Source organism: Dama dama, chromosome 20, assembly GCF_033118175.1.
Source record: "Dama dama isolate Ldn47 chromosome 20, ASM3311817v1, whole genome shotgun sequence".
In the NCBI taxonomy this organism is placed as follows: Eukaryota; Metazoa; Chordata; class Mammalia; order Artiodactyla; family Cervidae; genus Dama; species Dama dama.
The window spans coordinates 34,072,810-34,097,142 of NC_083700.1; the positions used below are offsets into that span (position 1 = coordinate 34,072,810).

General features: G+C 54.1%; 1 protein-coding gene and 1 long non-coding RNA gene across 3 annotated transcripts in view; one reads left to right on the plus strand and one right to left on the minus strand.

Moving 5' to 3' along the window:
• LOC133040210 (uncharacterized) overlaps window positions 1-14,118 on the minus strand; it is a 39,115-nt gene extending 24,997 nt beyond the window's left edge. Inside the window, exons 1-3 of one of the 2 annotated variants that reach the window (XR_009688921.1) lie at window positions 14,035-14,118; window positions 10,832-10,902; window positions 9,294-9,494 (exon numbers count right to left, since the gene is read on the minus strand). This is a non-coding gene — a long non-coding RNA (uncharacterized LOC133040210). Of the gene's footprint in view, window positions 1-9,180; window positions 9,495-10,831; window positions 10,903-14,034 lie in introns of those variants that run through there. The other variant, XR_009688920.1, reaches the window with a different exon arrangement.
• On the plus strand, window positions 13,170-23,299 carry ALX3 (ALX homeobox 3). Its single transcript, XM_061119961.1, has 4 exons — window positions 13,170-13,446; window positions 18,500-18,816; window positions 21,805-21,933; window positions 22,303-23,299. The coding sequence occupies exons 1-4, from the start codon at window positions 13,170-13,172 to the stop codon at window positions 22,609-22,611; spliced, it is 1,032 nt and encodes a 343-aa protein (XP_060975944.1). The 3' UTR covers window positions 22,612-23,299.
• The last annotated feature ends 1,034 nt before the right edge of the window (window positions 23,300-24,333 follow it).

Sequence of the window (24,333 nt, forward strand, 5' to 3'; positions counted from 1 at the left end):
CCCAGCCCAGAAGGCTGCAAACCCACTGTTTAAAAACCAAATCAACGGCATCATCAGATCCGAGTCTGGAGCAAACAAACGGCGCCCACAAAGGCTTCCCTGGATTTCCCTTGTGTTGAGGAAATCTGAGAAGTGAGGCCCTGGGGAGGCGCCTAGCCCTGGGAAGGCTCCCAGCTTCCAGGGCTTCTATCTTCTCCACCCCGCCCTACCCCACCCCACCCCCATTCTGGGCTCCGCTCTTTGTCTCTTCATCCTTCTTGATGCCTTTCTTCTACATCTCTTTGTGCCTACTCTTCCTCCTTCCATCTGTCTGTCTCTCTTCTCCTTCCATCTTTCTTTATATATTTCTTGTCCTAAGTGTTCTTCCTCTCATTTTCCTCTCTGTTTCTCTCTCATAGTCTGTCTTTTGTGACTTCCCATCTCTTTGTTGTGAATTTCCATCCATTTTGTCTTTCAGCACTGCATCTGTCTCTTTACATTTTGTCTTCTTTCTCTTTTTCTCCCTTGCGATCTTTCTCTTCCTTTTTCTTTCTTTCACAGCAGAAAAAACTTATTTTCTTCAGCCTCTATTGAATTTTTCTGCCTTTTTCTGCTTGAGGATTTCTTGTACTATCAGGCTACCTATGAAAGGAAATCCTCTTTGGCTGGTATATTTACCATTATGAATCCCAGGTATTTCTCCCAGGTATTTTGTATTTCTAAATACAAATAGCCCTCCATGCACGCCCATCGAAAGACCCTAGTCTCAACCTCCATCACCAAGAACTGTCCATAGCGGCAAGATTACTGTGCCCTGTGCCAGCATACACAGGCACTCAAAATGGACATGTGGTTTTACCTATGAGCAGGCTCTGCAGACATGGAAATTTATGTCCGGAGGGGTGGAATGCTACAGCACATAAAACTGATACAGGCTGAGAACCTCGGTAATTTACAATTCTTTTTTATGTGGAGTGAGAGAAAGAGACTATATTTTGCTACTAATAAAGTTCTCCATATTTATTCTCAAGATGTGAGGGTTTATCTTCATTCATATTTCTTGCGGTCGTAACCTTGAAGACTCTGTGAGATCGCAGGTTTGTAATTAGAAAAGAGTTCAATTCGCACGTCTCTTTGGAAACACCGAGGAGTTTCATTCCGCCCTGCAAAAGTTGTCGGTGACCAAGCACGAGAAGAAAGCTCCATTTAGTCATTCACCTTCTAAGAATCGTTTCGGAGGCGCAAAGGGAAACACATACATGTTTATGAAAGAACGGGATAGAGAAAGGGCAGAAGAAAACGAAAGCAAGCGCACGGTCCGCGCCGCAGGAACCCCGGGAAGGCGCGGGAGCCCGCAGGCTTGTTGCGCATAACAGACGGGAAGCCGCAACCCGCTGCTGGGCTGCTCACCACAGCCTGAGGCCCGGAGGAGAGCGGACGCGAGCCGTAGCGGCGGGTTCGGGGCAGGCGGCAGCCACCCTCCGGTCGGCCACCCGCCCGTCGTGCCGTCTGTCCGTCGCGGGCTCCCGTGCTTAGAGCTCCCGGCTCGTGCGTTTTCTCGGCCCGCCGCCTCCACTTCGGCTCCCGGAGAGCCTGGCCGCGCTGCGGACAAGCCGTTAGTTCACCAGGCCCCAAGTTCACGAGCGCCGCGCGGGTTCCGCTGGCGTGCGCAGCAGCTGGGCTCAGGCCCCAGGCTGCGGTGGTGGAACCCTCGGCCCCGGCTGGAGAGAAGAACGCGCCGGGCAACCGTAGGCTCGACCCCCGGCGGAGGGCCCCCCTGAGCCCCAAGGCCGCGGGTGATCCGGGAAGAAACCAAGCGCCCGTTCTCTTTGATCTGGTTTTATAGAGATTTGATGTTGACATTAAACTTTGAATGCTTTTATCTATTTCGATCTTTCTCTTATTCCCATTTTGGGCGGGGCTGCTGTGCCAGAGCTTAGGGCTGGCGAGGGCACGCGGGCGGGACGGGCACCGGGGTCGGCGGGCCCAGAGGGCACATGGCGGTGCGAGGGCAACGCTGGACGTAGCCACCTACCCACATCCACATGCAATTCCTGACCCCCCCCCCCCCCCCGCCCGCCACGTATCCCTCCTTCCCCCACTCGCACGCCAGGCCGCTCTCCGTCAGCAACGCCGGCGCGGAAGGCCGAGCAGAGCTGAGGCGCCGCGGAGAGACCAAGGCTCGGAGGGGCGCAGGGCGCGCAGTCCCGGAGGAGCTGCGAGCCGCCGCCGCAACTCCGGTCTCCCTCCGCAGCCCCTGTACCCATGCCGAGAGGCTCAATTACTTTCAGGTGTGGACCACTTAATAAAATAAATCTTCCGGGGCAGGAGGCGAGTTTTCAGGAGCTTAATTCAAATCAGCAGACTTCGCATTTGTAAAGAGGGGCTTCCCTCAAATCCTGGTGGTTGGGGGGCGCGAGGGAGTCAAGAATAGAGGTCTCTTTCTGGGGTGATACTCTCAGTGGCTGGGTTGGAGAACCCGGGGAGCCTGTCTGTCTGCGTCTCTCCTCGGCCGTGTCTTTTTCTGACTCTGTTCCGGTACATCAGAACGGAATCAACCATTTGGGGACTGAATCACTCTGTTAAACCGACTAGAGCCCTCTAGCCCAGACAGGAGACCCAGTAGAAACCAAAGGTCCTGTCTCTCTCCATGCCGCACCCCCCCACCTCTTTCTCTCTTTTCTCCTCCTTTGTCTCCATCATCCGTTACCCAATGTCCTCTCCGTCTGAGATTTCCAAACCTGGTTTTGCAACACTGAAGGGAAACTCCAATTATCTCCAAGGCTTTGTGAAATGCTCAAAATGAAATAAACCTTTAATTAACTTTAATTATTTAACTGCAGGTTATGGACCCCCCAATTGGCAGGAAAAGCAGAAGAGAAGGCTGATGGATTAAATAAAACATCCCAGGGTGTCACAGCTCCCTGAAGGTGAGAAATGCCAGCTTTAGGGATTTCAGGGCTCCGGAAAGAATCCCAGGCTCAGAAAAAGAAAGTTCCCTGGAGGACAGGGGCTTAGTTTATTAAGGTTTGGGGCCAGGGAGGGCTCTCTAACATGAGGGGCCAGAGACTCTGCTCTGCCCTAGGCTTTCTCCCCTCACCCTCTTGCCAACTGTCCCCATCTAGGCCTTTAGGGGAGGGAGTGGGCTACTCTCTTCCTACCCCACCCCACTCCCATTTAAGATCCTTCAGTGAGGTCCAGTTTACATCAGACAAAGCAAACTGGTTCCTTCCTCTTTTTGCTAGGAAATTCAGACCACAACTGAATTCTTGTATGAATTTCCCAGGAATCGGGCTGGCGTAAACATTCTATCATAGTTCTGCTCTTTTAGAAGAGTTACTCACCCCAAAGTCTCGTCCTCATACCACAGATCTAGGAAACTGCCTTTCTCCTGGGCTCAGGGGCGGGAGCCCCCGAGAGGTGACCAGATGGCTGAGGTGGAGGGCAACTCGCTCCACAGCATCTGACAAGGGCCCACATGTTTCCCGTACAGAGAACAAATCTGCCCCATTAAAGCGTTACTCCGTTGGGAAAAACACTGATGCAATATTGGAAACATGCTGGGCCCACAGTGAGCGCCCGGAAGGAGAGGCAGTTCTTCTCAGGAAGGCAGAGGCGGCCAGTAGGTGAAGCTAATCCTGCCACGTCTACCCTCGCTTGGCCCAGCAAACTGAGGGAGGGATTATGGACCAAAACATCCAGACACAGAGGGAGCCTATGGGGCTGGTGGTGCATTTACAGAGAGAGCAACTGGGGATAGACAGGGGGAAGGAGGTGCTGGTGCCCCGAGGGCGGCAGCAGGAACAGGACTTGGGGCCAAACTGGAAGGAGAGTCCACTTCCCGGAGCCCAAGCTTTACAACCAATAACTCCATGGTTTGGGCCCCAGCGACACTGCTGATCTAAATAGTTTATTAACAAATGGAAAATACATAAACACATAACAATTGCCTCTAAGAAAAAAACTTATTAAAATCCCCCTGTGTTGTTTGTAAAATAAATAGCCGAGACCATATGGGTGAGGGGGAAAGTGGTCGTGTCCTAATTGGCTCTCTGCTCCTGGCAAAGGTTCCCTCTTTAGGCCTCAGTTCCCTCCTGTGTAAATGAAGATGACAGCCTAGACGCAGACTGGTGAGTCTCAAGTTTTAGATGGCGTCAATATCACCCAGAAAAAAAAAAAAATTAAAAACTGCTGGCCCTACCCCGAGAGTTTCTGACTTAGTAGGTCTCGGGGAGTACCAACAATCTGCCCGTCTCACAAGTTCCTAGATGTTACTGCTGTTGGCCTGAGACCCATACTTTGAGAATCTTTGGACTAGATGATATTTAAACTTCCATCTAGATCTAACACACTCTTCCATCTCCATACTCCTGTGTCTGCCCCGTCAAGCTCTGAGGAGTTTGGAGCCACATTTGAGAGGGGCTGATGTTTTTACACTCGAGCATCATTACCCCTGTCACCAGTGCAGAATAAATCCTTCCCTGGCCAATAGGGACTGGTGCCCCTGCCCACTGAAGGATCCCAGTCCTCTCACTACACATATTCCAGTCTGAATTAACCCCAGCTGGCTGGCTGTAGGGCCTGAATCTCCTGCAATGGCTAACACTGCTTTCCCTTTGTACCAAGCAGGGCTGGGCCTAATCCTACTTAAATGTCAAGCAGGCCTGTTGTGTACAGGGCTGCCTTCAGAGGGGCTGGCAAGAGCCCAGGGTACATCTTCAGGCCCCTCGATGTAGCCTAGTGTCTGCCAAACACTTGGTCCGACACACACCCGCGCACATGCATACACTCCGTCACACGCAGAGCCTGGGTCGTCAGGAGAGCTAGTTTTACTTTGATGTACCTCTCCGCTGCACATTTGTTTCAGCTCCCCTCCTGGAGCCATAGCCTTATTTATCTTCTTGGCATGGGTTCTTAGAATACTTCCATTCAGGCAGCAGCAAAATCACTCAGCTCCACTGTTTTACGAAGTTTATCAAACAGCAAAATATCCGGTCTCTTTGTCCAATGGATCTGGTGTGAATGTGCCTACAGAACTGCCTTTCCTAGACGCCCTGGGGTCTGTGTGTGGTTGCATATACCCTCCCCTGAGAGGACCCCACAAAATTCAGGGCCTGCCTACTCATGCTGCAAGGGGCCCCCCAAAGCAGCTGCAGGACTCAGAGGCATCTTCCTGAATCAGGAGACCCAGCCACATATACTCCGCACATGCACGTGCCATGCTCATACTCCACCAGCAGAGCCTCAGAAGCCCACAGCAGACTACCAACCCTGAGCCCCACCCCAGTCGCCCCTTCCCCAGGCCTGCCATGGTGCCCTCACCCCCCAAAGGACGAAGCTTCTTCTAAAATCACTGCTGTCATCTCAACCCCAAAGTTTGGGAGCTCTGTGGAAGGACGCACCTCCCTCTGCAGCTGAGGACTCGGGCCCTCTCCACCCACTTAAAGGGACCAAGGTTTCATACCCTCCACAGGCTGACTCAGAATGAGGTCTTTGCTGTTCTCCGCCCCCCCCCCCCCCCCCCGCCCTGCCCCAACCCACTCCAAGCATCCTGCGCTGGCTTCCCAGAAATCATGCCAACTCCAGGGCTGGGCTCCCTACCTACAGCCCCTCACCTACCTGAGGCCTACCAGCCAGGGCTATCTGAAGAGCAAGAGGGCCCACTCAGCACCTGCTATGCCCTGTGCTGTCACCAGCATGGCCCTGATCATGGGGTTCCAGAGCGTGGAAGTTCACTCAGTGCCCTCCCTGCTCTGCCTCTTAAGGAGATCCCCAAACTCCAACAGGAACTTCGTAGATGCCCTGGCTTTACAGCTGACAATGTGGTAAGTGAAGAACCCCTTTCAAGATGGAAATCTGGCTCAGGGGTTCAAAATGTCCTCTGAAGCCATGTCTCTGTGCCTGGTCTCTGCAGCCCCCCTTATCTTGGCTGCAGGTCATCCATATACCCCACCCCCAATGGCTGCAGGTCATCCATACACCCCTATAAGTCTGGTCGTTCCTTCCCACTAAATATTAACACCTCTTCCCTTCAGCCATTCCTCCGTGGTGGTTCAGATGGTAAAGAATCTGCCTGCATTGCAGGAGACCTGGGTTCAATCCCTCGGTTGGGAAGATCCCCTGGAGAAAAGAATGGCTACCCTCTCCAGTACTCTTGCCTGGAGAATCCCATGGACAGAGGAGCCAGGTGGGCTAGTGTCCATGGGATCACACAAAGTCAGACACGACTGAGCGACTAACACTTTCACTTTTCACTTTCAGCCATCCCTCTTCATTTCCTCGGCCACATCCTGTCACACCTTTGACACCTCATGCCTGGACCACTGTTCTATACACTGTCTTGTCCCCCTCTCCCATGTCCCTGGGGAAATAATGCTACCTCCCTCACAAAATTAGATAATGCATTTAAAATAACTGGCCCAGGGCTTCCCTGGTGGTCCAGTGGTTAAGAATCTGCCTTACAATGCATGGAACACAGATTCAATCCCTGGTCAGGGAACTAAGATCCCACATGCCACAGAGCAACTAAGCCCATGTGCCACAATATTGAGCCCATGCTCTGGAGCCTAAGTGCCACAACTAGAGAGTCTATGCACCTCAAAGAAAGAGATTGCACACCGCAACTAAGACCTGATGCAGCCAAATCAATAAATACTGTGTGAGTTCTGAGGCTGGGTCATAAATAGCACCTCAGTTTCCACCTTGGTCTATCGGCTCATCCTCTGTGGGACAAGCCAGCTGCCAGGTTACAAGGATTGTTTGCAGCAGCCACGTGAAAAGGCCCACATGGGGAGGAATTCAGGCCTTCCATGAACAGTGAACACCAACCTGCCAGTGATGTGAGAGGGCCACCTTGGAAGCAAATCCTCCATAGAATGACCACTGTCTGATTTGGGGTCCTGAGGTACCCCCGAGACAGACCATTCAGCCAAGGTGCTCCTGAATCTCTGACCCACAATCACTGACTATGCTATTTTAAGCCACTAAGTTTTGGGGTGATTTCTTATGCAGCCTTAGATAACTAATATACAAACCAATCTCAGCTTCTCCATTCTGTAAAATGAGAATATTAATATCCATCTTATAACATAATAAAGAAGATACAAGATGATATTTGACCAGCACGTTGTAGGTGACCTATGAGTGGTGGATCCTACTATTATAACCCATCCTGTTCCCTCTTCTTCTCAAGAGACTTCGGAAGAGGCTGGTAGAGCCCTTCCACACTCTTCACTTGCTTTTCTCCCAGTCTCTTGTGAGGTTTAGGCCCAGTCTTCGTATTCTCTTCCACCAACACAGGAGCAGACCCTGGGCTGGAGTGTACTTCTGTGTGACATGGTGGTGAGCTCCATCCAGAACTCTGGGGTGGGTCCCACTCACATTTCTAAGGGGGTTCAGTGGTGTGTGTTTGCATTTCCTTTGAAGGGCCCCAAATGTGATAATTACATACTTGTTAGCCCTATAAAATAACAAATCTGGAATCTACACTCTGGAACCAATGGATTTCCTGCTGAAATGAGTTCAAGAGGTGCCCTGACCAGCATTCCTGGTAAGAGCCTGGCCCGAGAGGCCCTGCAGACCACCCGCCCGCCCACATCCCACAGCTCCTCCGCTCAGCTCTCCACCTCATGGCTCAGGCGAGCAGATGTGCCTTTTGTTGCAGTAGTTTTCATGTTTTCTTCATATCTGCCCTCTGGGTGTGGCTTCCCACTTAGTGTAGGGAGATTTCTCAGGCCTGAGGCTCCTTCCTCCATGGCTTCCACTAGCAAATCCAGTGCTTGGAGCTGGGCTTGACAGATGCTAGGGGTGGACACCTGTGGAGCCAGCCTGCCTTCCCCCTAGAGCTACCCTTGACTCCTGTGGACTTCTCCACTTTTATCTGTCTTCCTCCTACCCTGCCTCAAACTCTCTTCTTGCCTAGGCTCCAGCAATATTCAACAAATCCAAGTTCCCCAAACTTGGCTTCCTCTTTCTCACCTCTGGGCTGTCTTTCTGGAATGCCCTCCCTCCCTGCCACCTCCACACACCTTCCTCTGGCTGACCCTCACTCAACTTTTGAGATTTATCCTGGAGGTGTTCCATGGCAGGTGCCTCCAGCCCAAGGCGGTGCCCATCTCATGGCCCCCACAGCCCCATGTGCCCTCCTGCCTCAGAACAACATGCCCTGCTGGATATCTGCCTGTTGCTCTGTGTCTCTCCTGCTAGAGTGGAAAAGCCCTGAGAATAAATGGTCTGCATCTCTGACCCTATTCCCACTGCATAGCCCCTCTCTCTGGCACATGGCAGGCATTCAATAAATGCCTGATGAACAAACGAATGAATAAAATCAATTGATCAAAGTCTGCCAAGAGGTCTAAACCTGCCCCCCTCTGTTTCACACCGAGAAAGAGTTCGTGAAAAACTCTCCCACAAAATGACTTCTCTTGGTCCGAGCCAGCACTTGCCACAGAACACATTTATTGTAACACCATGGCAGTAAGGCAGATGTCAGGGCAAACCCGGCCTGCAGAGCACCGCCACATCCCAGATGAAGCTCTGCCTTTCTGGCCCCTGCCCCCATACCAGCCCGACCCGAGGAGGGTGGGTGGAGAAAATGAGCAGAGAAATACAAGTTCAGGCTCAAGAAACATCTCTGTGAACTCATTCATTCCAGAAAAGCTGAACTACAGACTCACTCCCCTCCTTTTTCTGGGGAAGAAACGGGTACATACAAGTTAACTGTTTCTCCTATTGAAAGACAGCAAATCAACAGAAGAGAAAAAAGTAGCTCCCTCCCTTTCCAGAAATTTTATCCCAAAGCACAGACTTCAGCCTGGGTTGTCAGAATGACAGCCAAGGATCCTGGGTATCCACAGCACAAAGCTGCTGCTTCCCCCACCCCCCTTCTTTTCTTTCTTTTAAATATCATGGGTGAGGGGGAAGTACCGGATCTAAAGGTTTATTTACCATTCCTTAGTCTGACCTTCCAGGAAGAATGTCACTAATGAGAAACAATCTACGTGGGCTCCCCATCCCAGAATTTTCATAGGGATCAATTTAGGATTTCAAAGTCTAAACAGGACAAGAGTAATATTGACTGTCTTGCCTTCAAAGAAAAAAAAGAAAAAGCAACTGAGTTTTTCCTGTCTGGAAGGAAGTTTTGTAATTCAAAGAAATGTCAGATCTGAGGTTCCATCTTTCCCGTTGTTCTGACTGCTCCTGGACATCCCCTGGGAGATAAAGGGGCACGTTCCCCTTCGTGTGGCATAGGCTGAGGGCAGTCAAAAAGACAAGGAAAGCTGAAGTTGGGACCAATGTTCAGTTCAAGAACCAACCTTAAAGTTGAGGCTAGAGGCCAGGAGTTCTGCTCTGGAGACCAGATTCCATTCTTATTCACATCCAAATGATGATTTTTTTTTTTCATTGTGGAGGAGACATTTCCATTCCAGCAAAGTTGACATGTGGCAGGGGTCACGTCTGTCTTGCTGTCTGCTGTATCCCACTGCCAGCAAATGCCTGTCACAGAGTAGGTCCTCCTATTAAACGAATGAATGAAACAATCAGCCAGTGTAAAACAGTTGCCTAGAAACAGCCAGTAAGCATCATTTCCATTTTAAAAGTAGTTTTTCTCAGCAGGTGGAGCGATTTTTCTTTTCTTTCTTTTTTTAATGATAGGACCCAGAATTATCTGGATCATCCTTTCAGCTCATCTCGCTGAGCCTCTGGACGCTCCATCAGTGACAAAATGCTATTGTAATTCAACTGGTTATTAAACAGCACGAATGGTGAACTCACAAATTCTCTTAAAACTCTGCCCCACATCTGGCTGTGTTGGTGGGTCATAAAACCTCTCAGGTGTTAGATGCTGTTTCACTTGGTCTCAGCTTAGGAGAAACCCCCCTCCACCTACTGTCCTGACCACCACAGTTGGGTGTGGCGAGTCTCAATAAACTGTCACTCGGTGATCAGAAAGGCAGCAAAATGGCTCCATCTTGGACCAACTCTGTTCCCATCCACTTTGGCCTCAAACTGCATCAGGAAGAAGCTCTGAGAGCTCCCTGGTGGTCCGGTGGTTAAGAATCCACTTTCCAGTGCAGGGGATGCAGGTCTGATCTCTGGTCGGGGGAACTGAGATCCCACGTGCTGCAGGGCAACTAGCCCACATGTCACAACCACAGAGCCTGAGCACCACAACTAGAGAAGCCCATGTGCCACAAGAGAAGACTGCGCGCTGCAACTAGAGAAAGCCTGTGTGCCGTGAATAAGACCCAGCACACCAAAGGAAAAAAAAAATCCATAAAAATAAAGAAGTCCTGACCTTCCCTTGGGAGAAGGAGGTGTGCATCTAATGGTTCCAGTTTTGGTAGGTTAGCTGAAGAACAACTGAGAGATAGCTGGTGGGAACCACGGACCTGAGCATAAATTTTCGATCTGCCACTGATATCCACATTGGACAAATGGCACCCTTCTGTGGCCTCAGTCTCTCTCTGATAATATGGGTAATAATTGTGTCTCCTTCCTGGGGTTGTTGTGAGGGTCAAGTAAATCAATAGACAGAGAATACGTTAGATAGTGCCTGGCACACTACATAACACTGCATGTGTTAGCTATTGTTTTTATTTGTAAAATGAGGTCCCCTATGATACTTCATGATTTCTCAGCCCTCCTAAGAAAGAAAACCTTGAAACTCTGAGGTTGCATTTTTGTTTTTTCTATGCTCCTGCCCCATCAAACTGCCCAGACCACATATAGATAAAGATGAGTGTGCCCTAGTGGTGTCTAAGAGGGGACAGGAAGGGCCCCTCTAAGAACTGTTTCGCATGGTCCTGGAAGAAAACCCTGCCAGAGGGGCAACCCCATCTACCTGACCCACCTTAAATGGAATCTGGGATTTCCTGCCACCTCGGTTCAATTGGCAACACCATCTCAGCATGGAAATTAGTTCTGTTCAAAGAAGGGGAGAAAGGCAGAAGGAATTACTGGGTTTGGAAAAGAGTGTGGGTCCCTAGGTCTTTCTGCTCAGCCCCCAATTCTGGAACCTTCCATCTGAGGTCATGGAACCTTCCACCAATTCAGTGATGTAGCCCAGAAATCTGGCTGCAGTTTCTGGATCCTTAATGATAATAAAAACCTCTTAAATGAACACAGTTCGTCACATCCATCAAATAAATGTTCCTCAAATATTCCTTGTTCATGGGTAGGGCCCACTTTTATGATGAGTAAACCGAGATTCAGAAAGGTTATCATTGGAGGCAAAACAGTTGGCACTTAAATTTGGCTGCCGTGTTTAGACTGTTAGTGATGTTTTTCTGTCATACTTTCATCTTCCACAGTAAGCTGCTTGATTACTTTGTTGAACAGAAAAGGTGTCCTGAATTGACATTAACATGCTCCTGAAAAAAGTCGTCAATACCTACAGTCCTAACCCAATAACTATTATTTTCTAAATTGAGGTAAGTTGATTTACTAACTCAGTATTTATTGAAAAAACCCTTATGAATGGGCAAAAGTGATCAAGTTGGCTGCCCAGAGCTGGGATCCACTGGATCCTAGAGAATGGATGCCCCTGGTAAGACCAGAGAGGAAGCTTAATTCCAAGCTAAGCCTCCCTCTTGGCTGGAAATAGTAGCTCCAGGTGCTCCCATCTCACTACCCCAGTCTGTAGTCTGTGATTAGGGGCCCTAATGGCCATAATGCCTCCAATGTGGTGTTTAAACCAATAAGGCTTCAGAGAAGTTACGGTATGTTTAATAATGGCTTAATGACTACTTGTGAGATGCAAGGCTTCTGGTTCCTGTTTGCCCTTGATTTACAGCCCAACTCTGGCTGAGGACAGCCAAGAAACCCCCTCTAAGCCCCCAGCGGAAGAGGGAGGTGTTCACACCAGGCCCCTTGGATTCCTTTAAAAATTGAGAATTCAAATGAAATACAAATGATGTTCAACTCCCCACCCTTCTTGCTAATCTCTGGAGGCAGTGAAAATAAAAAACTGTGTGACCCAGAACTAGGGACTCCTCAATCCACAAAAGTGAGCAGAGTCCTAGGGCCCACAGGTATTTCTTCCCAGATCTTAGGTAAGGTGGAGGTTGTTTCACTTTTAAGAAATTCTAAGCTACTGCCCTAGTCCTGGGCTTCCTTTTGGCTAGGGAGACCCAGCTCTTAGGTGACATGGTCCTACTTTGTCCTTCTAAAGTGGCAGGCCTGGGGCAACAGCACCCAAGGTCTGAGCTGCAGACAGCCCCTCTCCAGGCGGTCCCAAGGCACTTTCAGATCATTTGCTCATTAAAAGGCATTCACTCCACGCCTGCTGTTCAAACACAAAACTCTCTAGGAACTCCTCCACCTGCTCCTAAGGTAACCTCTGCTGGACTCTGTTCAGTCCTGAGATGCCTCTGCAGCCCCGCTGTCTTCTCTGGCCTTGCCTCTGCTTCTGAAACTCACCAGGAATATACAGAGATTCAGAGGACTGACTGTCCAATGTCCACAGTCAGATGGGGACTCTAAGTGACTAGTTCAAGGCCCCACAGCTAATTCATTATCACACCCAGCTCCCAGACCCCAGCACCCATTACCAGATTAGAGCTGTTTCCACACAACAATGACCCCTTGCCCGGAGAAAAACAAGAGATCTCTATAAACGGAGGTGTTTTTGCTGAACGCCAAGTTTTTCCAACTCCCAGTAAAGAAAATAAACGTCCCAGCCCAGCCCCTACCTGTTCTCTGGCCATTATCCCAGGCTAAAGTCAGGAGACCGGACCTAAAAGTATTTGTTGGGTCTGGAGGGGGTCTCTACCCTGAAGTGTCTCACCCCTCCAGAGTCAAGCCGCCGGGCCAGATTATCTGGGCCAGTGCTGCTCTAAACAAGGGACTCACCAAGATGCACAGACAAAAGGGACTCTACTCTCGAGAGAGGGGGTGGCTTCCTCCCCCTCTCCCACTGCTTCTGATACCGGGACTGGAGTGAATCAGGGGGCTACCGGGCTCCGAGGGGTTAACCCGCGCGGGGCTGCACGTGACGTGGATGGTTCCAGCATTAAGTCAGAGTGCGGGCCCCCTCCCCTGCCCCCCTACCCCCCACCCCCCGCGGCGCGCGCCGCTCCCGGGGGCTCCGCGCCCCCGCGCCCAGGTCCCTCCCCCTTGGCGGGCGCTCACAGGCCGCGCGGGCAGCGCGAGCCCCGGAGCCCCCGGCGGCCTGTGCGCCCCGAGCCGGCATGGACCCGGAGCGCTGCGCGCCTTTCGGCGTGGGGCCCGGGCCTGGCCCCTACGCGGCCGCCGGGGACGAACCTTCCGGCCCCCAGGGAACCCCCGCCGCCGCGCCTCACCTGCACCCCGCGCCACCCCGCGGCCCGCGGCTGACCCGCTTTCCGGCCTGCGGGCCCCTGGAGCCCTACCTCCCGGAGCCGGCCAAGCCGCCCTCCAAGTACCTGCAGGACCTCGGGCCCGGCCCGGCGCTCAACGGCGGCCAATTCTACGAGGGCCCAGAGGAAGGTAACGCGCGGCGCGGGGCGCTCTCCCTCTTCACACCCCGGGCCCGCCGGGGCCTCCCCGCTTCCTTCTCCCGGTCGCCTATTTCAGAAGTTTCTACCTATCTGGCCCCTCGGCACGGCTCTCTGAAGCCGGACCGGAGCTGGTCCGCACTGGGCGAAAGCCAGCGCCGTGCGGGGAGGCAGAGCCACGCGTGCCTCTGGCGGCGGGAAAGGGAGGCGGGAGGTCCAGGGAGGCTGGAGTAGCGACGGCCCGGGGCCCCTTTGGGCCGGAAGACAGCCAGAACCGGGAAGCAGAGATCGTGCCTTGCCGGAGTTGGGCGGGAACTGACACCGAGGCCCGGGAGCCAGGCTTAACTCTTGGCCCCAGTGCGGGGAAAGAAGCGCGGCTTTTGTGTCTGGCGGCCCTGAGGTTGGCCCCGATCTACAGTGGACAAGCCGGACTCAGCCGAGGGAGGTTGCGGCCTGGCCTCCCCCGGGAGAGGCGCTGCTGTCTGCGCCTTAAGGCGCTCGGTACAGTGGCCGCGGTTGGTGAGGCATTCCCGGGCCATTCTCAGTGCAGAATAATTGTGTTCTTATTTCCCAGACTAACCTGGCCTCTCCGTCGTATGCACGGCGATGGCCGCCCTTCTAGCAGTCTTGGCTTCCTCGCACTGGATGATCACCGCGGGGCCGTCGGGAGTGGGCCTAAGCCCTGGGCGCCTCCGGCTGCTCCTGGGCTGGTGCCCTGGACGCTAACGCCAGTTGGACCGTGCGGTCTCCAAAGAGCGCGCCTGAGCGGGCCTGAACCCAACCCCGCGGCTACCACTGCACCGGCTGACCTGTGGAAGTGTCGGTGCCCGCGCCCCCCTCATCTTTGCTGCCACATCCCGAAGCTTAGGCCCAGAGCTGAATCCTTCGAGATCGCCTCCCAGCTCGCCTCCGCCCCGCTGGCGCCTCGCGGGCCTCTGCGGAGTGGCCAGGCAGCTCCGGCCTTCGCCCAGTCGGGGCGGTGAGAACGTGTAAGGGAGGGCGGGGAGGTGTGTGGGGGTCAGTGGAGGAAATGAGCGAGTCCGCGGAGCTTCGTGTCTGTGCCCTTTGAAAGAGGCTCTCCTGATAAAAACCACAGTTGGGACTTAATGAGAAGCAGTTGGCCTGGCTCCTCTGATCCCAGCCAGACGGCGGCGGCCGCACAGCGCCGTGAGCACCGCCCGGGACACAGGTACCTCGCCTGGCTCGACGCGCCGCGTTCGGCAGGACGCACCCTGCGGCTCAGCGTCCCTGCTGGGCACGATGGATTACGGCCGGCAGGCTGGGATCGCGACCGACCCCGGCGCCGAGCAAACTGCTGAGAGCGCTGGAGCGGAAAGAGCGGCGAGGAGGAATCTAGCGACCGCGACGGTGTCAACAACGAAATGCGTGGGGGAAAAAATAAAAAAGTGTAAACAACCAAAAAGAGGGAAAAGGAAATTCGACAGAAAAAACAGTGGAGAGAGGAAAGAAGGAAAGGTAAAAGGCAGTCAGCGAACTGGGCAGAACGGAAAGAAATAAATGAAGAACGAACGAAAAAAAAAAGCGGAGGAGGATCGAAGGAAGAGGGCAAATGGAGAAGAAGGGAATGGACGAAAAGAAAAGCAGCAGACAATATGAAGAAAAAGAAACATCCTTAAAGTGCAGAAAATAGCAAAATGGGAACAAGTAGGAGAAGGAAATTAACCAGGCGAGATGAGCAGAGGACAGACCAAACGAAAAGGAGGCGCGGCGGATGCGAGCCGAACCTGGGTAGAGCCCCCAGTCGCCAGTGGCCTTCCCAGTGCCCTAGCGGGTGGGCGGGTGGCTTGCGTCCCTGCTGCAGAGACGGGCTGCTAGGGAGGGACTGCTCGGGGGAGGCGGGCCGTGCAGTCTGCTTGATGGGAAATGTTGGTCAAAAGGGGGAACCCGCCTAATTTCTCGGCTTTTAAAATAACGTGCTCAGAGCGTTTCCAGTTTAGACCATGAGCGCGCAGCTGTGCCCCCTCTTTTGCGCGATCCCGGTGAGGCCCTTTATTGAGCGCTCGAAGCCGAAAGCCAAGCCGGCGCGCGGCGCTCCTCTCCAGCCCTTGGCCGCTGTTTGCGGAGAGCGCGCAACCCGGGTCTGGACCGCGGTAGTGTCGGGGCAGTGCCAGCAGCCTTCGCGCCCTCAGCGCGTGGCTGCTCAGCGGGCCGGAGAAGTGCCTGGTCGTCCCCTCCTGTTTTGCCGGGGGCCTTCCAGTCTGTACTCTAATTTGGCTTCTTGATGTCAAAACGCGCTGGCCACCGCATAAGCCCTGAGCCGGCTAACCCTGTTGGCCGCGCTTCCTGGGCCGCCCTCTGAACTTCGAGAAGAGTACCCAGTCGTCAGCTCCGCTGAGACTAGGGCAAGGTTGGAAACCTCTCAGGAGAGCCCCAAGGCCCCACTGGGTGTTTCCAAACGGCGTGTAGGTCCACACCGGCTTTGGATTTTCAGCCCAGCTGGGGAACCCCAGGCTTCAGAGACCTCTGCGGGTCTCTTGGGCAGGGGCACGAGGGGTCTACGCTTTCCTTCCAAAGCTGAAAGCCGGCTAGCTGGTCCTGCGGCATCGTGGACGCCATCCATGGGGGCAGTGCCGCTCCCTATAGGCAGCCCGAGTTGTGCGGCTTCCAAGCTGCCATGGCTTCCGGGCAGTCGCTAGTAGGACCCGGGATAGGGGAGTGCACTGGAGAGAAGGAAGTGAGGGACAGAACTCGCTGATGCTCGTCCTGACTCTTGCCTTTCAGGCCGACAGACTGGTTGTGCAGGCCACTGGCGCCTCAGTGCTGGGCTCCAGGCTCCCAGTCTCCAAAACCCGCTTAATCTCCCGGTGGCCCCAGTGGGTACAAGTGACTCCAGTACAGAGCCCGTGCACACTTTGGATGTACTCCGGGCTTACAGTGCATCGTTCCCATGACAAGCTCAGATTCAGACTACTGGCCTCTGTTCCTGCTCTGCCTTTCCTTGACCATTGCCCTCCATTTAGCCCATCTCCACCTCTTTTCTCTTCTGGGCCTTGCTTCTCAGGAGGCTGCTTGGTGTTCTGTGATCCATGCCCCTGTCCCACTGGACTCCTCCGGGCAGACAGTGAGGCAATGGCAGTGAGGAGGGGAGAAGTTCTGTGGTGCTCTGGGAGGGCTGCAGAATGGGCAGTCCCGGGAGGCCAGCAGAGGCCAGCCAGCTTGGCTCTTTTTTTGGGGTAGCTATTTCTGAGAAGGCTTGCTGTGTTTTCATCCCTGGTAGCTGGGTGGCTTAAGATCAAGAAGGCAAGTCCTGGCCCCAGGTCTGATCCCTTCCAATCTGGGCATATCCTATCAAGACAGACACTGAGGGCCCGGTGACAGCTGAGCAAGCCCTGGAGCTTTGGGGAGCCTTCTGCAGGGACATCAGAGCTCCTCTGACCCCCATCCCTGAGCCACCCTCACGCTTCTCTGCCTGGAGTCCAACCATCCCTCCCTCTGAATCTGAGATACCAAGACCCCTCCCTCTCCAGCCTGCAGTTTGTGTGGTGCCCTCTCCCAGTTTCCCTGGTCTTCCTGACCGCTTAAAATTATTTGGTTCAAACTACCATTGAGTTGTCCTTCCTCTGGTCCTACCTGGTGGTGCTACCATTAGAATCAAAATGTATTGCCCAGGAATATAAGTCAAGGACTGAAGCAATTTCCCCACCTGTGCTCCACCTGCATCATGAAGGAAGTGTCCGAGCTGTCACTATATTCAAGGGCAGGCCCTACCTGACTCTCCCCAGCCTCCAGGACACATTCGTGAAGCATAGCTTTTTTCACAGCCTGGGGAGTCCTGGGAGGTCACTCACCACCTTCCAGCTGTGGGGGGCGGGGGGGGGGTGGGGAAGGTGAACCTCACCCAACTTGTCCTCCACAAGGAGACAGGGACTCATCAGATCCAGAGCTCCAGAACCCACCTCTCTGATCCTCTCTCTCAGTCTTTTCCCTCCTGCCCCTCCCCACTTTAGTGAGCCAACACCAAGTCCTGGGAAAGAAACTGCCTCTTGGTGCCAGCTTCCTGGGCTTCCTGGGGGCCAAGCCCCAACTGGAGATGGGCCTGGGGCCAGGGAAGGGTCTGTGTGAATCAGTTGGGCGTCTGTGTGGCGTCGCTCCTGACATCCCAGAGGACTGTTGAGAAGAGATTTCATGGCGACGCTGCTGGGGGTCCTTGCCAGAGGGAGAGGGTGGGGTGATCAGGGTGACCTATTTTTCACCATGCCCCGGTCGTGGTGGAGCTCCACCAAGCTTCCCAAGTGAGGATGAGCACGTCAGAGTGGGGCTGCTTGTTAATCATGGGCAATGGGGGAGCCAGAGACTCCCAGGGAGTGGGGATAGACGACAAGAATGATGGGCTCTGAGGCTGTGCTGTTCCACACTGTTCCCCACCTCTCCTTCTCCGAGTATAGCCTGTCACCTGTCTCCTGCTCTCTAACGCTGGAGCTTCAGTGCTTGCCCAGACATCAATATCTTATGAAGAATTTGACAATTCCTCTTAAAGCTTCTTTGTCCCATCTTGCCCTTTCTACCCCAGGACAGGAGGATTTGACACTGTCCTGAGACTGGGGGTTCAGAGAATAAGGCATCCTTGTCTGGTCCTGGAGCAGAGGCCTGGGTATTGGGGTATGGGAGCCAAGGCCTGCAGTCAGGGCTAAGGAGGTAGGGGCAGGGAGATGTCGACCACCCCATCCCTACCCCCTCTTTCCACCCCTGGGCTTGGCCCTGCTGTGGCATCAATCCTGGCACCTCCACACTCTGTGGGATGCGCCACCACAGAGCACTTCCCCGAAATGAAACCCCCTCCGGGCCCAGCAGATCCGCCCAGACCACAGAGCACATGGTTCCCCAGGCCCCCCTCCCCAGCTGGAGGCTCAGCAGGCAGGCCTCCGAATGCCAGGCTCCCTTGAAGGGTGGCTGCTGGGAGGACGGGAGGAAAAAGGAAGGGGGAGGCGGGGACTGAAGCGTCAACGTTCTTCCCCCTCCCTCCATTCCACCCACAAAACCCCCTGGTTCGGTTTCCATCCTCCTTTTTGTGTTTTCCATTGCAGCTGAGGAGAAGGCCTCCAAAGCTGCCAGCTTCCCCCAGCTGCCCTTGGACTGCCGAGGGGGCCCCCGAGACGGGACCTCTAATTTGCCAGGCTCCCCAGGCCCCTGCCTTGCCAGCCTGCGTGTCCCTCTGTCCCCGGGACTCCCTGACTCCATGGAGCTGGCCAAGAACAAGAGCAAGAAGCGCCGGAACCGCACAACCTTCAGCACGTTCCAGCTGGAGGAACTGGAGAAAGTCTTCCAGAAAACCCACTACCCTGATGTATATGCCCGGGAACAGCTGGCTCTGCGCACGGACCTGACCGAGGCCCGAGTACAGGTGAGGGCACCTCGGCCACAGAGCTCCCTGGCTGCCTTGACCACCCGGACTGTGAGCCAGGCCACTCGGGGGCCAGGAGAGGTGGACGCTGGCACCACAGCGTTGCCCTTCCCCAAGCCTGCCCCTGTTCGCCCTCCCGGGTTCCCCTCCACGCCCAGCTTGGCTGCAGCCACAGGCTCGCAGCCCAAGTTGAGGCTCCTGTATGGGATGAGGGTGACAGCCTCCTGGAGTCAAAAGACCTGTGTGGGTGTCCTAACTTTGCCACTTACTAGCTGACCAGGTGACTTGGGGCACGTCACGGTCTTGGTTTCCCCATTTAGGAAAAGAGAATGATAGTACTAACGCATGAGGAGTATCTTGGACGATCACAGGTGTGACAGCATTTTAGAAGATGTGAAAGGCTAAACACGTCTCAGGGCCGCTCTCAGGGTAGCTGCCCAGAAAGGGGAGGGTCCCTGCCGGGGGTCTCAGGATCAGTGGTGCTTAAAGCCAGCCTGAGCCGGTGACCTCAGTCTTGCCAATTCCCAGACCGTAGCTGGGAGAGCCTGGCGGGGAGCCCCTGCCCACAACAAACAAACTCTCCCCAGCAGAGATCAGGCCCTGGGGCTGGATGGAGCTGTCGCCAGCTTCACTTGGGTGGAGCCCAGCCTGTGTGGATGGGGTGGGAGGACAGAGGGATGCTGGGAAAGAGAGAAGGGAAGGGAATCCATGTCCAAGGCGTGCTGGAAGTGAGGAAGAACATGAAGGTGGTAAGTAGGAGGTGGGGACAGAAAAGGGGGCTTCAACAAGAGTCTGGCCCGAGGAAGATGGTCATTGCTGCCTTCCTCTGAACCCGCTGCGGAGCTCCCTGATGCCAAGCTGGAGGCACCAGGAGAAGGGTTGGGTTTGGCCTTCTTGGGAAGGCAAGGAGGTGACCTCTAAGCAAAGGAGAGTCCCTGTCCCAGTGGACCCAGGGCAGAGCTCATGCTTATCACAGCCTGGGTGGGGGCCCCTCTAGAGGCTCTAAGGGCCTGAGGCAGGGAATGTGGGAACCAGCAGTCAGTCTATAAAGAGGCCAACTGCAGCCTGACAGAGAATGCCCTTCAGTTGAATTCAACATAGGACTCTACTCTGCTGGGTCTTCCTGCTTCCATGTTCCTACCAGGTGGCCCCCAAAACAGACTTTTAGAACTGTTCCCCAGGGCTCCTCAGGGTATGGGACCATCAGGGTAAGAGGCCCAGCTTTTGAGATAACCCCAGATCACATAAGCCATGGAAGTCCAAACGTCACATCTGCAGACAGCCCAGCAAGCCTCAGTGGGGATCGGGGCAGGGGGCTGCTCTGAAGAGCTGCCCCCATGGAACTGCTTTGGGGAGGCAGAACACACTTTCCCCACTGCCCTTCTAGGACTTTTCAACCCTAAAGGGGTGAAGGGATGGCCACAGGCCCCCAGATCTAGTCTAGAAGCTTCCATGATGCCTGAGGCCCAAGAGCAGTGACGCTTGACAAGAACATGACACCACCCATAGGCCCCACCTCGTTGGGAGGAGTAAGGGGACCACCTACGGGACAGTGCAGGGGGCAGGTTCAGAGCCCAGAGGGGAGAGCGGGTGGTGACAGAGAATTACAAGAAAAATGATCAGCAAATCCAGGCTCCTCCATCTGTCCGCAGAGGTGGTTGTTGCTCAGTCGTGTCCCACTCTTTGCAATCCCATGGACTGCAGGGGAGGAAGAGCAAATTAAAGAGCAAGGAGGAACCGGTAGTGGGCCCTCCCTAGCCTTGACCCAGGCCTGCTCTGGGATCTGCAACCCTGGGTTAAGGGCCAGAAGTACGCCCAACTTCTTATAACTGTCGGGCCTTCCCTTCCTGCGTGAGTGGGGGCGTGGGGAGTGAGGGACTCAGGTAGGGTTACTTATACACTCATGCAGCTCCTTTTGTTGTGGCTCCTAGCTGAATCCCTGGAAAGCAGGAGAATTTGGTTTGGTTTTGATAGTGCCAATATCTAGCCTGGAGCTTGACACATGCACCGGTACACACAGCATAACCAGATGACAAATCCATCCCAGGTATGTGGGTAGCACACAGATATGCCACGCTCACCTGCCAGGAGCTCAGAAATGAGTGGGAAAGAGGTTCCAAAACTGATAGTGGTATAGGATGTGATGAGTATCATGAGAGCTATGTTGGGCTTTTCAGGAAGTCCAGCAGAGGGTGCCGAGCTCAAATGTATGTGTGGGGGGGGATGGGTAGCGCAAGCTGGAAAAACCTAGGCAAAGGCAGGAGGAGCAAGATAGCAGTGTTTCAGACGGCAGCTAGGAAGAATTGAGTGTTGTTGCCTGACAGGAGATGAGGCTGTGGGGAGGGGCAGGGGTCAGTGCCAAGGGACCATGGTAAGGAGCTGGGCTCCAGGCTGTGGTCTCCAGGTTAGTTTACTGCATTTCTCAGATGCGGTAAGGTGCGAACACTGGGAAAGAGATAAGACTAGAAACCTGTAAATCCATGGCTGATTCATGTCAATGTATGGCAAAAACCACTACAATATTGTAAAGTAATTAGCCTCCAACTAGTAAAAATAAATGGTAAAAAATAGAAAAAAAAGAAATGAAAATTAAAAAAAAAAAAGAAAAGAAATTTTAAAAAATAAAAATGTTTGGAAAAAAAAAGACTAGAAACCCAACACATGTACTCGCCCTGGGGCTCTGAGGCCACAGACCCCAACACTACCCTTACCAGACACAGCCAGACTGGAGAACCAGTATGACTCAGCCTCGGGAGCAGGGGAGGGCCCACAGGGCCAATAAATCCTCTCTGGGCTGGGCTTCTTTTAGGCCCCATCCCAGGCCCTGAGAATGATATGAATTTACCAGTTCCTGCAATTCAGAGAGTCCACCAGCCTGGAGCCAGCTCCCTACCACTTCACAGGAGGATACAGCCATCAACTCTCTCCCCAGTGGGCCCCACGCCTCATGGAATGGGCTGCTTTGTCACCTCCTCAACCTCTCCCCAGGTCTGGTTTCAGAACCGCAGAGCCAAGTGGCGGAAGCGTGAGCGTTATGGGAAGATCCAGGAGGGGCGGAACCCCTTCACGTCTGCCTATGACATCTCCATGCTGCCCCGGACCGACAGCCATCCCCAGGTGAGACCCCTCCCCACCCAGAGCCAGGGCCTGGCGGTTCTGTGGGAAAGCCAGCCAGAGTGTAAGCTGTGGCCCCGGGGAGACCAGGAGCAGCCCCAGGGTTCCATGTGACTGTGGCTGAATCACTTCTTCCTCTCAAGATGGGCTTTGACCAGTCTCATGAAGGATGTAGAGCAGTTGGAGATCTCAGTTTGAGAAGTAATGGCAGGGGTCTTCTGAGATGTCACTGTGAGTGTTGGGGGGTAGGTTTTAGACCTGCGCCAAGAGGAAGCTCTCTCCAAAGCTTCTGGAGCCCCAAGGGCAAGAGAATCTCTAGGTTAGGGAGGCCCCTGGGCCTCCTGATTCATGGGCTTACTTCTCTCTTTTCAGCTGCAGAACTCCCTGTGGCCCAGTTCAGGGTCTGGGAGCCCCGGGGGTCCTTGCCTCGTGAGTCCAGAGGGCGTCCCCTCCCCATGCATGTCTCCATACTCCCACCCTCATGGGAATGTGGCTGGCTTCATGGGGGTGCCAACCTCTCCTGGAGCCCACCCTGGCATCTACTCCATCCATGGCTTCTCCCCCGCCCTAGGGGGCCACAGCTTTGAGCCTTCTCCGGATGGCGACTATAAGTCTCCAAGTCTCATCTCATTCAGGGTGAAGCCCAAGGAGCCGCCCAGCCTGCTGAACTGGACCACATGATCTGTCTCATGGACATGCAGACTTGAGCTGCCCAACCCCGTTTCTGCTCCCAGCTGCTCCTACCCCACCCTGGCCTGGATGCCAGAGAGGACGCACCTCTGCCTCCAAGCCCAGAAGGTTCCTGGAGGCCCCGGCAGAGCAGCTGGGACCCTTAGGCTTCCGCAGGGAACAAGCTACAGAATCTTTCCTGTTAGAATAAGGCGAGGCTGCCCAGGAGAAAGGGGGCTTCAAAGCAGGTAGGACTCTTCCTACCACACACTGGGTCCCCTCCCCCAAACTCTGGGCAGGAGGGAAAAAGATACTGCCCTGCTTCCTTCAGACTTCCTTCAAACTGTCAACCCTCCAGCTGAAACAACTGGCACCTCATTCAGGGAATGCAGGAAAATGGGAGGATGAAACAGGTTGAACTAGGCGTTCCTTGCCACTTGGAAACTGGAGGTTGGCATAGAAGGTACCCCTTCTCCCCTGCTCCGCCATCTCTCCTCGTGTTCTGTGCCCCCTCCTGCAACATGCTATGGAATCCTCTTCCCCTTCCAAGGGTAAGAAATTCCACCAGAAACCGCCAGTATTTGAATTCTCTTCCATGAGATCAGGCCAGATCTCCCTTGGTTTACTCATTGGATGTTGGTAAGAAAACAGATTTCCCCAGACTCAGCCCTTGAGATTCCAAACCCCACTTTTGTAAAGATACTTTTGTAAAAAAAAAAAAAATGTGCTGCTCAGCATAATAATAAATGTGGCAGTATTTTTTATACCAGGTGATTGTGTATCCTCAGGGTTTGGCACTTGGTTGCTCTAGGGCTGGTCTGTGCCTGGGGTCCAGACAGGGATCCTAGAGGCTAGAGGAAGATGAACATGCAGCCAGCCCTCAAGGCCCATGCATGTCATTCACCTGCCTAGGGTTCCTGTGGCTTCAGCTGGTACAGGAAAGCAAGGGGAAAAGCCTGGCTCTAGGGTTGCTGGGCTCATCTGGAAGGGAAAACCAGGGGTGGGAAGCGGGGTGAGACAGCTGAAATAGCTTGTGGGTGAGCTGACACTGGAGGGGAGATGGAAGTCTGGGGAGCCCACTGAGGGTTCTGAGCTTCCCTGGGCAGGGACCCCAGAGTAGTGGGGGTGGGGCCATTCCCTGCTCCCAGACGCCCCGGGAGCATGTCTGAGCTGTAGGGCAGAGACGAAAGCCAGGACTCTTTCTTGTGGTTTCAGAGTATTACCCATTCTATCCTTCATCCCTGCTTTCTGCCTTATCTTCCTGGAAGGCAGGAAAAAAGCAGGCCCGGCCCTCCCACCCTCCCAGTAAACACAACCACATTGCTCAGAGCAGCTTGGCCTCAGCTAGCAGCCCAACTCCCCCCATCCTGGGCCGCCTCCTTCTCCAGGCGCGGAGAAACCCAAGCACACACAGACTCCAGTGGCCAGCGCCTGCTTCTTCCTGAGGAGGGCGCAGATCCATCAGATGGGATAGTCAGTGGCAAGGCTCAATCACCTCCCGCCCCCGAGGACACCAGTGCCTTCCTTCTATTCCCTTCATTTGAGGGCCTGGCTCCCGAGGTCCAGGTGTCCTGAGCCCGTGTCCATCAGGAAGGGAAGAGCCTGGGCAGTAGGGAGTAGCAGTCCCAGCGACCACGGATGAGCAGAACCCAGCTGGTCAATAGTGAACTGGGGAGCAAACCCACCCTTGTACTTGGAGGGCTAAGAGCACTGCACTATAAGCTTCTTCACCTA

Coding starts and splice junctions, on each gene's coding strand:
- ALX3 (XM_061119961.1), top strand. CDS start 13,170: ATGGACCCGGAGCGCTGCGCGCCTTTCGGCGTGGGGCCCGGGCCTGGC. Junction 13,447..18,499: donor CTACGAGGGCCCAGAGGAAG/GTAACGCGCGGC, acceptor TTTCCATTGCAG/CTGAGGAGAAGGCCTCCAAA. Junction 18,817..21,804: donor TGACCGAGGCCCGAGTACAG/GTGAGGGCACCT, acceptor ACCTCTCCCCAG/GTCTGGTTTCAGAACCGCAG.